The 15,389-nt window shown below is 38.1% G+C and overlaps 1 protein-coding gene across 6 annotated transcripts in view; it reads right to left on the bottom strand.

Annotated features, from left to right (window-relative positions):
- Positions 1–15,389, bottom strand: part of LOC134797524 (rap1 GTPase-activating protein 1) — a 432,711-nt gene that overhangs the window by 112,749 nt on the left and 304,573 nt on the right. For all 6 annotated transcript variants that reach the window (XM_063769789.1, XM_063769788.1, XM_063769787.1 and 3 more), the window contains one exon: positions 14,429–14,570. In XM_063769789.1, coding sequence (XP_063625859.1) covers positions 14,429–14,570 — 142 coding nt within the window. The remainder of the gene's footprint in view (positions 1–14,428; positions 14,571–15,389) is intronic.

The following is a 15,389-nucleotide window of genomic DNA, read 5'->3' as shown; positions in this document are numbered from 1 at the left end:
TTTTATTGTGAATGGCTTTTGTCAATGCTCAACGGATATTACATTATCACTGCATTCCATTAGGATTGTTACTGTTAGGTGTTAACGTTTTAATGAGGTTTTAACTGCTTTTTGAGGAGGTTTCGATAAAAAAGCAGTCAGACTTAAAATAACGGAATATAATTACTTTGTAGTTTTTTACTGTTTCATGCTTTATTAACTGCAATATTATTACATTCCTGCGATAAAATGCTAAATGTGATTAGAGGTTGATATTGAATTGGCAATATTTGCAGTGTAGCGCACGATATGCACTGCAATATCGAGATGAGATTAGGAGTTCGAATAACGCCCTAATAATTAAGGTACTAAATATTGTATAAATTATATCTAATACCTTTAAACGATCAATTCTTGTTTATTTATATAAATTATGCACCTCGGAAACGGCTCTAAAGATTTCGATTAAATTTGCTAAATATATGGGGGTTTTCGGGGGCGATAAATCGATCTAGCTAGGTCTGAATCTTATCGCATTTTAACCCAGATATACCACATTTTACCTAAAACAAACCTAAAACACATTTTATAGTTAAACGGAAGCATTTTTTTTAGAGTGTACTTTAGTAACAAATGTATAACTATAGGTATGTTGGGAGCCTATAGGTACTTTTCAAAATTTATTTCTTATAATCATCGATATACCGGAACACACTAATCACTAGTCGAACGTGATCTTGAGTATGCAAAATTGCATCCCGCCGCGGCGCCCAATCAGTCACGTTTGCCGCGCGTGCATACAATGTGGGACCCACCCCAACCTGTATGCAGATTCAAGAAATAGTAGTAGTATTTTGAATTGCTTCCATCAATACTATGTCTCCCGGAATATATTACTTGACATACTTTGACGACCGGTCTGGCCTAGCGAGTAATGACTCTGCCTGTGAAGCCGATGGTCCTGGGTTCGAATCCCGGTAAGGGCATGTATTTGTGTGATGAACATAGATATTTGTTCCTGAGTCATGGGTGTTTTCTATGTATTTAAGTATTTATAAATATTTAAATATTATACATATCGTTGTCTATGTACCCACAACACAAGTCTAATTTATTGAGCTTACTGTGGGACTTAGTCAATTTGTGTAATAATCTATATATATAAAACAAAGTCGTGTTTGTTCCAGCACCCATAACCCGAGAACGGCTGGACCGATTTTCATGGTTTTTGATTTGTTGGATTAGTCTCGGCCCAGAATAGCAGAATAACTGTTAAAGCCATTGAAAAAATTGACGAAAACAAAATAATGAAAGAAAAATCATTCCCATACAAAATGTTCCTAGGTATCTTACCTGTCAAACATTTGATGTTCATCCCGTCGATACGGTAAACTCTTACCTCAAATTAAAGAACGTATTTAAAAAAGGGTTTCGAACCGACAAGATATATCCACAATATTAGGATTACGCCGTATTTGAGATTTTAAAATTGTAAAATAGTGACAGTAATGACAACGGATTGACATATTTATATTTGTGCATGCACTATAGTGATGAGGCTAACCATAAGGTTACATCACGTTTGTCAAATGTAGCGATTATAAACGAATTAGTCGAATCGATTTTAATGCCGATTTTTGCAACTTTGTATTATTTGTTTGTATTATTAAATAACCTTTTTTTCACATCGAATTTCATTTTATTGTCGTTTGGTTTTTGTTTTAATTGTATCGTTTTTTTTTTAGTCAATTTTCATCAACTTACGGAAATGTCATATGAATCGAAACGACAGACTTGACCACAGATGAGTATTAATCGAATAACTTTTTATTCGACTAATTAATCGAATAAAAAAGTTAATCGTCAAATTTAATCGTCGATTTAATTATTTGCGATTAATTTAGTCGACCTAATATACGATTGAAATTGAATTAATCTGAATATTAATCGACTAAATTTTCGATTAAATCTCGATTGAAAGTTGACAGGGGGTCATTTTTGTACGTAAAAAAAAAGATGGAAGCCCAACACTTTGTCATAAAAGTTATCATGGGTGTCGTTTTATAGGTTTTAGGGATTGCCGGTTTCGAAAATGATAACTGTTTTAGAATCCAAGATGTCGACCGTGCACTTTGTCATAAAAGTCGTCATGGATGTCGTTTTATAGGTTTCAGGGAGTGCCGGTTTTGTAAATGATGACTGTTTTGGAATCCAAGATGTCTGCCGTGCACTTTGTCATAAAAGTCATCATGGGTGTCGTTTTATAGGTTTTAGGGAGTGCCGGTTTCGAAAATAATGACTATTTTGGAATCCGAGATGTCTACCGTGCACTTGATCATAAAAGTCGTCATGGATGTCGTTTTATAGGTTTTAGGGAGTGCAGAATTCGAAAATGATGTCTGTTTTGGAATCCAAATATGTCTGACGTGCAGTTTGATATAAAAGTCATCATATATGGGTGTCGTTTTATAGGTTTTAGGGAGTGCCGGTTTCGAAAATGATGACTGTTTTGGAATCCAAGATGTCTGCCGTGGACTTTGTCATAAATGTCGTCATGGGTGTAGTTTTATAGGTTTTAGGGAGTGCCGGTTTCGAAAATAATGACTCTTTTGGAATCCAAGATGTCTGCCGTGCACTTTGACATAAAAAGTCGTTTTATAGGTTTTAGGGAGTGCAGAATTCGAAAATGATGACTGTTTTGGAATCCAAGATGTCTGTCGTGCACTCTGACATAAAAGTCATCATGGATGTCGTTTTATAGGTTTTAGGGACTGCAGAATTCGAAAATGATGACTGTTTTGGAATCCAAGATGTCTGCCGTGCACTTTGTCATAAAAGTCATCATGGGTGTCGTTTTGTAGGTTTTAGGGAGTGCCGGTTTCGAAAATAATGACTATTTTGGAATCCAAGATGTCTGCCGTGCACTTTGTCATAAAAGTCGTCATGGGTGTCGTTTTATAGGTTTTAGGGAGTGCCGGTTTCGAAAATAATGACTATTTTAGAATCCAAGATGTCTGCCGTGCACTTTGTCATGAAAGTCGTCATGGGTGTCGTTTTATAGGTTTCAGGAAGTGCAGAATTCGAAAATGATGATTATTTTGGAATCAAAGATGTGTGTAATGATAATTTGAAAACTTCGCGTTATATTCCACAAGCTTATTTGAATGCAAGACATTGACATATTTTAGTATGATGTTGCCTCTTTCGTACAAGTCATATAATAGTGAACCGATACAACAGATACTAACCGAAAAAAATTTAGGTACTTATACGTATTTGTTGATATAATGCCTGTAATACAATGATTGTATAATCCGTATTTAACGTGCAAAAAAAAACAAATGCATACATGTACCTAGAGTCGGACTAAGAATAGTCTGCAGCGGATTTGATAGCCCTCGCAGTGCAAGTGTTATTTTAAACGTCAAACTTCTATGAAATTATGACGTATAAATGACACTTGCACTGCGTGGGCTATCAAATCCGCTGCAGACTTTTTATGGACCGACATTAGGTGAAACGAAGTTCACCGGGTCAGCTAGTGTCCTATATACGTCATCTGTGTAAATCTCAACTGTCTAGCTATCACGGTTCATGAGATACAGCGTGGTGACAGACAGAAGGACAGTGGAGTCTTAGTAATAGGGTTTCGTTTTTACCCTTTGGGTACGGAACCCTAAAAAGCGTTTTTAATTAATAAGTTTGTTATTGTTCACATTAGAACATTAGCCATAATTATGAGGAAAGTATCATCCTGTAATGTCAATACGAGTAGATACCTAAATGATTTCTTGGAAAAATGTATTCCATCATATTTATTTACATATAAACAATTCTATATTCAGATAATCCACATAATAAGGATAATGTTTCGTACGACAAGTACCGTAAAACGGGCTGAAAAGACACGATTTTCAACTTCAAGGACGATTTTCGCCAATAATCCAAATGATAAAAGTAAAAAATTTGATATCATTTTTTGAGTCTTGGTTAGTTCTTCAATTTTGATCCAATTCAGAGAAAATCAAAGAAAACTACCTGTTTTCTCCATATCCTTAAAACGGGGTCGATAGAGACAAGAAAGGGGTGAATAGAAATATTAAGTTTTAGTTGTCATAGGCATCGAATTTGGTCATAATTATGTTGATAGTTTATTGGCAAATGGTATATATATCTGTTAAACAGCTATTTGACACAAAATTATTTTTCTTGTGTTTTAACCCCCAAGGCGTGTCTTTACACCACTTTGTTGTATCTAATCACCCCCCTATGGCGTAACTATTCACCCCATATGCGTGTCCACTGACCCCTTTATCACGTAAAATTGCTTGTTATTAGTTTTTTGCTAAAAAATGCTTCATTATAGAGAAAATTAGTGATATTATTTATTATTTAGGTACTACAGATACTATATTACCAGGTTAGCTAACTTTTACTCAGTTAATGTCAAAACATATACCGCTAGAACAAAGTTCAGACAGGCTGCATTTCTTACCTCGGCGAGACCTTACTTTAGAGTCAAAAAAATCTAACTTTTAGGCAGTTTGATTAGGTTCTTTTGGTATCAACGTAGAGAATAAATATACGCATTCCAAAAAACCTACTTTTAGAGACGTACGTTTTTAAATATAACAACTTGAAAGAAAAAGTTCAAAATTTCTCTATTCACCCCGCGATTTCTGTTGACCCCGTTTTACGGTACCTAACATTCCGTTACATTTGAATTTCATAGTTTTATTTACAACAACGGTTACGGTTTACGGTTATACAAGTCTTTACTTATTAACTTGACTTTAATTTTATGTTATGTAAATACATATAACATAAAACAAGTGTAAGTAGAATAATTAATAGGTAACTTATTGCAACGATCTATTAGTCGTTCCAGTACGTGTGGAGTTTGATCTTGTTCTAGGTATAGATAGGTACATATACATATAAAAAAATCTTGTCTATCGGAAGCTTCATTTTAAGTACAATCCAAAAGTGCCCATCAGCTTCTTTTACCACGAACATTTAACTCAAACATTCTTCTTGATATCTGCTTACATTTTTGTTTTCATAGTTGACTTAATTGTGAAATGATTAAAAGCTACCTTGACCCGTACGAAATAAAGTTAATTTTCCAAAACCGAGTTTAATTAAGATACGAGGTTCATAAAGCCAGTTTCCTAACCAAGCTTAATTCTTAGCTTAGTGTATAAAAGCTTGCTTTACTTTTTTTTTTATAAATTCGTATATTCTGTAAAACTCAAAGGATAAAAAAGTATTATTTATACAAAATGGTCGCATTAATTAATTAAAAACACTAATAGGTATTACACGACCATAAAAAGAATTAGGAAACCGAAAATCACGACTTGTATCGATCCGATCGTCATGTTCAAGCATTGTGAACTCTACAGCTACAGACATAAAGCTTGAATTTGCTATCACTGTTGCAATATACTAGTATGTGTTTAGGGTATCATTACAGAGTTGTGAACCGGGCTTATTGACCTAACCTCTATTTGAAGGCTGTATCTCTTTATGCGACCACAATGATCGGATAGCGAATGTTACCTTGCTTGAAACACGATTAGACGGTCAAGTTTATTTTTCAAATGCGAAAAAAATGGGATTATGTATTTTATTTCATTTTATGGTACTACTTATTCCAACCCTATTGTTTGTACTGGATCCAGCCGGCGTATTATGGACGGCTTTATCCATCTTTATCCACATGATAAAATAACTGTCACTTTTTAACACCATGGGATAGAAAGTGACGGACACCGTTTTATCACGCTGTCACGTAGACAAGAACGACCATCATATCCGTACTGGAGGACAAAAATAAGTGAGCATTTCATTCATCTGTATTCGATCGCTGCATCGAGGAAGAACATGTGATTGCACAACACAATAGTTTATGATAATTACGTTATATTACCTCTTTTTATGTTAATGATTGCGTTATTATAATAACAATAAAATCGATTTATCAAGGCTAATGATATTAATATAATGAGTTCAGAAATAAAACGGGTGAACGCTGCCGATGCGTTCATGCTTACGCTAAATAGCTTCTTGTCGAGGTTAATTTTGTTACAAATAAACAGAGATAATTGAATTAAAGAAAATGCCGTATCCTGATTTCATATTTCATTTATTGCACAGTCATGATTTTCCGTTATGAAAGGTGTACCTTATTTAAGATATTATTTTCTTAGGTTACGAAACATCTTTTAAAAGCAATAAAGAATTCTTATTAAGTACTGATAACTGCTGGTAATGGCTATCACCAATCAATAGAAGGGCTCTATCAATACCTAACTACTAGGGATGTACCGACTAGTCGCCGACTAGTCGGGAAAGCCGGCCACATTTGTAGTCGGCGATTAGTCGGCGACTAGTCGGCAAAAATGGCCGATTAGTCGGCACTTTATCAGTGAAAGAAAAACAGAAAAAAAAAAGAAATCAACAGTCAATATTTACCATATGTTTTATGTTTATTTTACTAAAATACCTATTCAGGGTGCATACGAAAACTTTTGTTCATATAATTGACCGTTTGATCGTTATCATATGTTGGTGGGCTGGTGTTTTCCCCTACAGGTCGATCTCAACTGATTCTCGTGTAATTTCATGTACAAATTCTATAGTATTTTTTATTATTATTATTCAGTTTTGTTTTTTTTTTATGGTGGAGCCATGAGAAACTATTAAGGATGACTCACGTTAGACCGGGCCGTGCCTGGGTCGGAGCTTCCGGAGCTTAATTTTCTATGACATGACAGGCGATCACGAGCATGACGTGATCGCCTGTCATGTCATAGACCACAGAAAACGATGCGCCGGAAGCTCCGGGCCGGACACGGCCCTGCCTAACGTGAGTCATCCTTTAATGTTATTGCAAAATTTAGAGAAATGCAAAATGAAAAAATTTAAATTATTTATTCACTAACAAGCAATGTTTAAAAAAATACAGGTTGGTGCCCCTTTTTAAGTATAGAAATACCTGTGTTAAGGAACACCGCTCTTTCTTAGAGAGACTTAGTCAGGGCACTTACTTTGCTCGTAAAGCCGCTGACCACAGGTTTTTAACTTGCGACTACGTACGGGAAATATAGCCTTCGAAATATCTCCTACAAGCTGTACTGACGGTCTGCTCAGGATCGCAAAATAAAAGAACTAAAGACAGAAATTGAACGAGGATTCTTATGATAGGTCTTTGAACCTGTAGAGAACACCTTTTAGTCAAGCTAAGTTATGATGAATAGCGCAACCAAAGGAGCAAACTATTATTTTCACCTGAACTTATACGAAACTAATGATCTGGCCGACTAGCCGACTAATCGGCCATTCGAACGCCGATTAGTCGGCTAGTCGGTTAGTCGGCCAAATCAATAGTCGGTACATCACTACTAACTACATAATCAATTGGTACAATACTTTTTATTGCACACCTCAATAAAAGAAACGATACAATTCACAATCCTAAGAGATGGCACAATCAGCGGTCTTAACGCTAAAGAGCGATCTCTTCCAGGCAACCTTAGGTACATAGTGTATTAACTGCAACTAATCAAGAATGGCTAAGAGCAGGAGAGAGATGGCAAAGGTGGTCGCCGACGTCCGTTAGGGCAAATGAAGAAGAAGAATCATTAATCAACTAGAGTCTGTGTAGAAAGAGAAGAGTCGTGAAATATGTATATGGGAACCAATACATTCCACGACTCTTCTCTTTCCGCACAGACTCTATGTGTATTGTGTAGTGATTGTAAAATTGGGTATGAATGCCAAACTCATAATCGTAATATCACATAAGGAACCGAAATTAAGCAAAGTAAATATTTTAATACGATTATACAATTAAAAAAGGTCATCGGAGCATCTCGCCATTTACTTTTACATGGGAATAAAAACCAGGGTCGAGTTCAAATGTGTATATAAACCTACTTCGTTAAAAGTTTAAGTACTCGTAACCGCATTCGATAGTAAAATGAATAAAGTTATGCAATATTTTTAAGTGAGTTTGTTTTCAAAAGTCCGAGTGTATCAAGTGTCAAAATAACGTGCACAGACTTAGAACTGGCAAAATGTGGAAATACGTATGTAAATGTTATACAACTAATATTTCCATAGGAATTGGAGGTGTGTGGCACTTCCACACTTCGAGTCTTCAAAGTCTGTGCATAATTAACTTGGACGGACTCTATCTAGAAACTGCATTAAGAGTGCACCAAAAGTCGTTCTAAAAAGCAATTTCGGACAGGTAGGCCCCCAACCGTGACGCCATGCTTGGCTTGCCACCCCGCATCCGCACTTGTCTTCTGAGTGTTAACGAACTTCGTGGTTGGTGACCCTTGAAGTCGTTTGAAAGTAAATAGAAATGAGTTTACAACTACCTATATATATATATATATATATATATATATATATATATGTATATTGCGAACCTTTTGTTTTTAATGGTTCCTTGTCCTTTTAAGAAACACAGAAATCTTAGCTCAGAACCTCAACGCGTGTAATGTATCATAATACGTGTTTTTGTTAATACATATTGTGTTTATTATATATTTATGCCGTTTTAATAATGAAATGTATGGCATACACGTCAATCCTTCCTTGTATGTCATCATCATTCATCATTTCAGCCTATATACGTCCCACTGCTGGGCACAGGCCTCCTCTCATGCGCGAGAGGGCTTGGGCTATAGTCCCCACGCTAGCCCAATGCGGATTGGGGACTTCACATACACCTTTGAATTTCTTCGCAGATGTATGAAGGTTTCCTCACGATGTTTTCCTTCACCGAAAAGCTAGTGGTAAACATCAAATGATATTTCGTACATAAGTTCCGAAAAACTCATTGGTACGAGCCAGGATTTGAACCCGCGACCTCCGGATTAGCAGGAGATCTAAGGTCCACCACCTTGCATTTTGGAGACAAAGCAAACCGCTTGGAACAGGTGTTCCTGGGGGTGATCTGAGCTGATTAAGCCCGGTTGCCAAGAGGTTCCCCCCAGCACGTGGGCAGGGGAGGGGGGGCAAAAGTGCCTCCGGCGCGCCGCACTCTAAGCTTTATATCTGCATACATCTCGCAACTATATCAAGTTTGGTGTCTTTTTCGTGTAATTAGAGGATGAAGAATTCATTTCTGTGACTAAATTTTCACTCACCCATACAAAAAATTCGAGAAATTCAAAATTCTAAAAAAAATCTTTTAATATTTTTTTCGTAAATCCTCTAAAAAATTTAAACTTTGAGGATTTGCTCTAGAAAAAAAATACCTGTAAATAGCCCAGTTATCCTACTATACAGAATAGTAAACTTGTCAAACATTTTTTTTCATAACTCTGTTAAAAAAAATGTTTTGTGTCGCGCGGCGTACCTGCATTGTAAGAGCGGTATGCAGCGTTTAGGATTTTTAAGTATGTTTAGATGATTTCTGATAAGTTGTTATTCTTCTGGTTGTAGATTACAATAATAAATTACTTCTGGACGTGATATATATACAAATATAAATTAAATATATAAATAAAGATGTTGGGAAAACTTTCGCCAACAGAGTTAAGTATTATAAATGTGATAAAATTAACATTATTATTTGTATGTCTTATCCATATCTCGGGACCATGGGGTCCCGGAACTTTGGGAGGCGTACGTGGGGCCGAAGCCAATAGCGCAGAGGCCCTTTAAGGCACTTTAATCTACAAGCAAGGGACACATGTGGTGGATACTATCCCCGAACGCACAATGTGATACATCCGGAGATGGTCCCCGCCAGGTGCAAAGACTATTGCAGTGCAGCACTTTTGTGCTGCGATGGGAACTAAGGTCATGTGCTATAGATTTGAAATTTGGATGGACTGGATAATGGGCTATGGGAGAGACTAGCGGACACCTGCCTTGACAATCAGTCTCAAAATTGTAAATGACAGGTGGTGACTCGCCAACTCATTGAGTGGGCCCCGCAATGGCCGCACGCACAGTGCGACAACAGGGCAACACTTTGGAGTGGCTGTGAGGTTGCCGAGAGGTGAGTATGCGGTAGCCAGATCCCGTTAATCCGTTCAGCAGGCCGCCGGCGTTATGACATTTTACACTTCCAACCTGGAGCATAGGTCCCGCTCTTGCGACTCCATTCTGGCCGGCCAATCAAGCACAAAGCACAGAGGCGAGGGCCAGATGACAGGGCCCTCTGGAATAGGGGTCCGCGGTGTCGCCACACACCGTCAGCTCGCCACAAGCTGCCCTCGCGGGACATTATTATTATTATTGTGGTGTTGTGGGCCTATGAGTGTCGCATTGACCAGCATTGATCTATTGTGACGGCCCTTTAAGTTCATTACTAATGCCCGTTGAATCCAGAAAGTTCCAGATTCTTTGGGCCGTAATGTTTTGTACCTCATAGGGTTGCACTACGTGTCGCCCTAGGTAGGTACTTCTTTTTGACATTAGTGGTCCACAAGAACAGAGAATGTGCATTGCAGTCTCCTCTGACTCCTGACAGAACCTGCATGTCGCATCTTGTTTCTTGCCAATTTGAAACATATTATTATGTTTGTTCAACTTGCAGTGTTCAGTCAGTATTCTGGTCACCGCGCAGGTTTTGTGCCTTTTGAGTCCTAAAAGCTCCTTAGCAGTTTTGCTGTTGAACCCTTTGATCAGAGCTTTCGAGTGTTTTTGTCCTTTAACGAACTTCCACCAATCGATTGCTCTCGTTTTTCCTAAGTTGCTGAGCAGAGAATATGCATCTCGTTTTGTGCTTCCACAGAACGGTTCTGGGCCGACCAGGGGTGTGTCTGCGCCCTTTCTAGCAAGTTCGTCCGCTTCTTCGTTTCCGTTAATGTCGGAGTGCCCTGGTACCCATCTCAGTGTAACTTTGTTGGAGTAAGCCAGTGCATTTAGGTTTGTTTTACAGTTCTGGACTAGTTTTGAGTTTGACTCAAGGGATTCTAGTGCCTGCGGAGCAGCCTGGCTGTCTGAGTTGATGTAGATATGCTGGTGTCTTAGGTTTCTATCCAGGTTGATCTCCGCACATTTGTTGATGGCGAATACTTCTGCCTGGAAGATTGAGGCCAGTGTGCCCATGCTGACGCTAGCTCTGAGCTTAGATCTCTCACCATAGATCCCACATCCTACATCATTGCCTTTCTTGTAACCATCTGTATACCAGATGTGGCTTCCCTCTTCGACGTACATTTGGTTGTTGATCCATTTGTCTCTAGGAGGTATTTCTACTGTGTACAGTTTGGTGAGATGACATTCGGTGTGCGTGTCATCAGAGGGCATGCTAAGGGTTCTATTCGCAAAAACCCAGGCATTTAGATTGGTTAATGCCTGAGAGCGCCATTTTGGCCTGTTTAGCGTGCATATTCAGTAGACGCACTGCTTGGCCTCCTTTTGCACCTGCAAGTGGAGTGGTATGATGTCCAGCAGTGCATCTAGGGCCGCTCCCGGTGTCGAGGAGTAAGCGCCTGTTACTGTTAAACAAGCCGTGCGTTGCAGGCTGTTTAGAGTGTCTATTGCTGTATTTTGGCTGGTTTTGTTACACCAGACTGCGGAGGCGTAGGTGACAATTGGCCTCACTACCGCTGTGTATAACCACATAGCAATTTGGGTCTTAAGCCCCATCTTGCTCCTGCCATTCGACAGCATGACCACATGGCCATTTTAGCTTTTTGTATAATGTTTCTCAGGTGAGGGTTCCAAGTTAACTTTTGGTCGAAGGTGACCCCTAGATAATTGACCTCTGCCGAGAACGGTATTATTTGTCCATTAAGTCTTGGTTTTGTGAGTTTATCTTCCGGTTCCTTGTGAATGGTTAAATGGCTATTACAGTCTTGCTCGGATTAATGGACAAGTCATTTTCTCTACTCCATTTGAATATTGTGTTTAGAGCTCCTTGCATTAGGTTGGATATTGTGTTGAGGCAAGGGCCTTTGACGATGACTACAAGGTCGTCGGCATATCCTTGTGTATCAAAGTCTTGGCCTGACATGATTGCAAGAAGTTGGTCCACTGCTAGGGTCCATAATAGTGGGGATAAAACGCCTCCGTGTAGGCACCCTTTAGTGGTATAAAATTCATGCTCTATATTCTGTATTGATGGTCAGAGTGGCTACTCTGTTCGAGAGCATGCTATGTACCCATCTGGTGGTTTCGTCTACTCCCTTTGATTTCATACCATTGAGTATGGTCTCTGTGGGCGTATTGTCGAAAGCACCTTCAACATCAAGGAACGCACATAGAGCGGTTTGCTTTTCCTCTAGGGTTTTCTGCACCTTGTCAACCAGGTTGACAAGGTGCAGAAATTATTTCGGCGACACGGCGGTTTTCAGCTGTGTCGCATGTTCCGGTGTAGGATTTGGTCTATGTTTGGGGACAGATTATAGCCCCTCAGCAACAGCCACCATGCCCTGCTGACTGGGGCTGGTCCAAACAACATGGTTATTGGGAGCCCATATGGACAAGCCTACCTGCGGCGGCTGCTGCTTGTTTAGAGCTTATTCGTTGCCGCTGCAAAACAAAATACGCAGGGAGGTGCAACTGCGTTAAAAAAAACCTAAAATTCACAGTCCCATGGGCATGTAATGGCAATTACGAACAATATATATCCTATTTTAACCCGCATTTTTTGACAAACATCTCCTATGTTAATTTTATCACATTTATAATACTTAATTCTATTAGCGAAAGTTTTCCCAACATCTTTATTTATATATTTAATTTATATTTGTATATATATCACGTCCAGAAGTAATTTATTAATGTAATCTACCACCAGAAGAATAACAACTTATCAAAATTCATCTAAACATACTTAAAAATCCTAAACGTTGCATACCGCTCTTACAATGCAGGTACGCCGCGCGACACAAAACATTTTTTTTTAACAGACTAATGAAAAAAATTGTTTGACAAGTTTACTATTCTGTATAGTAGGATAACTGGGCTATTCACAGGTATTTTTTTGCTAGAGCAAATCCTCATAGTATAAATTTTGTAGAAGATTTTCGAAAAAATAATTAAAAGATTTTTTTTGAATTTTGAATTTTTCGAATTTTTTGTATGGGATAATGAAAATTTAGTCACAGAAATGAATTCTTCATCCTCGAATTATACGAAAATGACACCAAACTTGATATAGTTGCGAGATGTATGCAGATATAAAGCTTAGAGTGAGGCGCGCCGGAGGCAATTTTGCCCCCCCTCCCCTGCCCACCTGCTGGGGGGAACCTCTTGGCAACCGGGCTTAATTAACTCAGGTCACCCCCAGGAACACCTGTTCCAAGCGGTTTGCTTTGTCTCCAAAATGCAAGGTCCCCTTAGAAAACGGGACCTTAGATCTCCTGCTAGATTGAAAGTCGGACGTCATATCCACTCGGCCACCACCGCTCCTTGTATGTATATGGATGGATCTGCTTACCAAATTTAAAGGCTATCTAAACAAAATAGGTTTAAATATCATTATGTTCGATTAGATTAGGGAGGCCGCATTCCTAACACAGACCAACCGAAATTCCCTATTGAATTGAATTGCGTTTTATTTGCATGTTGCACGACTTTTCTTGCTTACTTAATGTAGTAAAAACTTTTAACAGACAGGTAAAATAAAACTTATTTAACGAATTACATATATCGCGTAAGATAGTGAATTTAAAATACATCCCGACGTTGGCGACATTTACAATGACAATGACGTAAAGGTGAATTAAGTGTATTTTTAGTTTAAGTACCTTATTCCAGGTGATTTGAGCTGGATGAACAGAGTCAACTAATACAGGTTCGTTTCGTTTCGTAGTCGAAGACAATATTATACACAATTACACAATAGGTAATGAAAAAAAAGAGAAATAAAACAATTCTAATGATCATAAACACGTCTTGTAAGTATCTATCAATGTTAAGACGATTTGCTCTAGTTACACGGGTTCAGACGAGACTGACGAGAGCAGTCAATGAGATAACTAACCTGACGCCCACCTCATTGTCGTGGGCAAATTAAGAGCTGGATGAAACTGACCCACCTTCTTACTATTCGGCATTTAATCTAACCACTACTTGTCTGATAGTTTCGTATATGTATAAAGCACATACAGTGACTACTATCTGTCAAATATGTCATATTGAAAAGGACAGCGTAAGCTTTGTAAACAAAGTTACGATTGTCACCACTCGGGTAAACCTAATTTTTTTTCTAATTTTCAAGCACCCACAGTAAATCAACCCAACTTCTCTTCGAATGATTACCTAGTCTTCGAGTGTAATCTTGTTAAACGACTAAATCAGTCATATAATATTGTTAAGTTAAGCCAGCTATAAAGAACACCAATCTTGTTCAAATACTGCACCGGCGAAATCAGCGCGTGTAGAGATCGGAAAGATTGCCTATCCTACATTTTCAAAACATATCGACGTTTAATTCAACTTATTAAATAAGTTCTAAATAAAAACTTACCTGAGAAAAGTATGGTGGCAACACCGCCCTCTGGTCGTCCAAACGCGAACATTGCACTCGCTCTAGCAGTTCGAATAGTTCGTGTTGAGCGCGAGCGCCCCCTGTCGTCGTCGAGCTCCATGGCGCCGCCACGTGCTGCCGCCTGTTGGCAAGTAGAGGAACCCGTTAGTCAAGATTGGAATGTAGTAAGCTAGCGAAGCGTAGCGCGGTAGGGTAACGGTACGGAAAAGTCTCAATAGGTGGGGTTGTAGTCATGTTGGGTTGGTAGTTTACAAATTTGACGTTAGATGGCAACACAAAAATCTTCGTAATAAGTCACGAAAACTTTCTTTACATTTTTCATTGAAAAAATACCGATTATAAAAAAATGCAATTGCAGTACCTAATAGTTAATCTACTGTTATTTAGGGAAAATTGTTAATCATAAAAGCCAAATTAATTATGGACATATTTCTTATAAGTTTGAATTTATAACCTAATTTCGTAGTTTCTAATGTAGTTATTACCATTTTCTCTGCAAAATAGTACAGTGAATAAGGAAAGAACTACCTAAATGACATATATTATATCACAATATTCACAATATAAAATACCTACGTAAATTAGAGGGCTTTGTAAAAAAATATAAAATAGGTAGTTTTATTTACTTTTTTTTAAGTTGACAAGGGCACAATGTACCTGCATAAGTCGCCTGTCGATAAAATTTCCTCCAAGTTTTCTGTTTGCTATTCAAACCGCTTGAAATAAGTACTTTACAGTATAATCTGAACCTCTATAGCCTGCAGTTATTACGAATGTAAGGGTCATGTTATGCTAGAAACTTGCTCTTGCTTTATAAATAAGTAAAAAAGTGTTTTATGAATAGAACTGAGCCGTAAAGTCCGTAAGAAGCACAATAGGCCTCGTTACTGGACACTGTACAAGTCCAGATGAAGCTTTTATATTTATTTTCCTAAAAGAA

Source organism: Cydia splendana, chromosome 15 (genome assembly GCF_910591565.1).
Source record: "Cydia splendana chromosome 15, ilCydSple1.2, whole genome shotgun sequence".
Taxonomy (NCBI): Eukaryota; Metazoa; Arthropoda; class Insecta; order Lepidoptera; family Tortricidae; genus Cydia; species Cydia splendana.
Note: the sequence above shows the minus strand (reverse complement) of the source record. Positions and strands in the feature narration are given on the sequence as shown.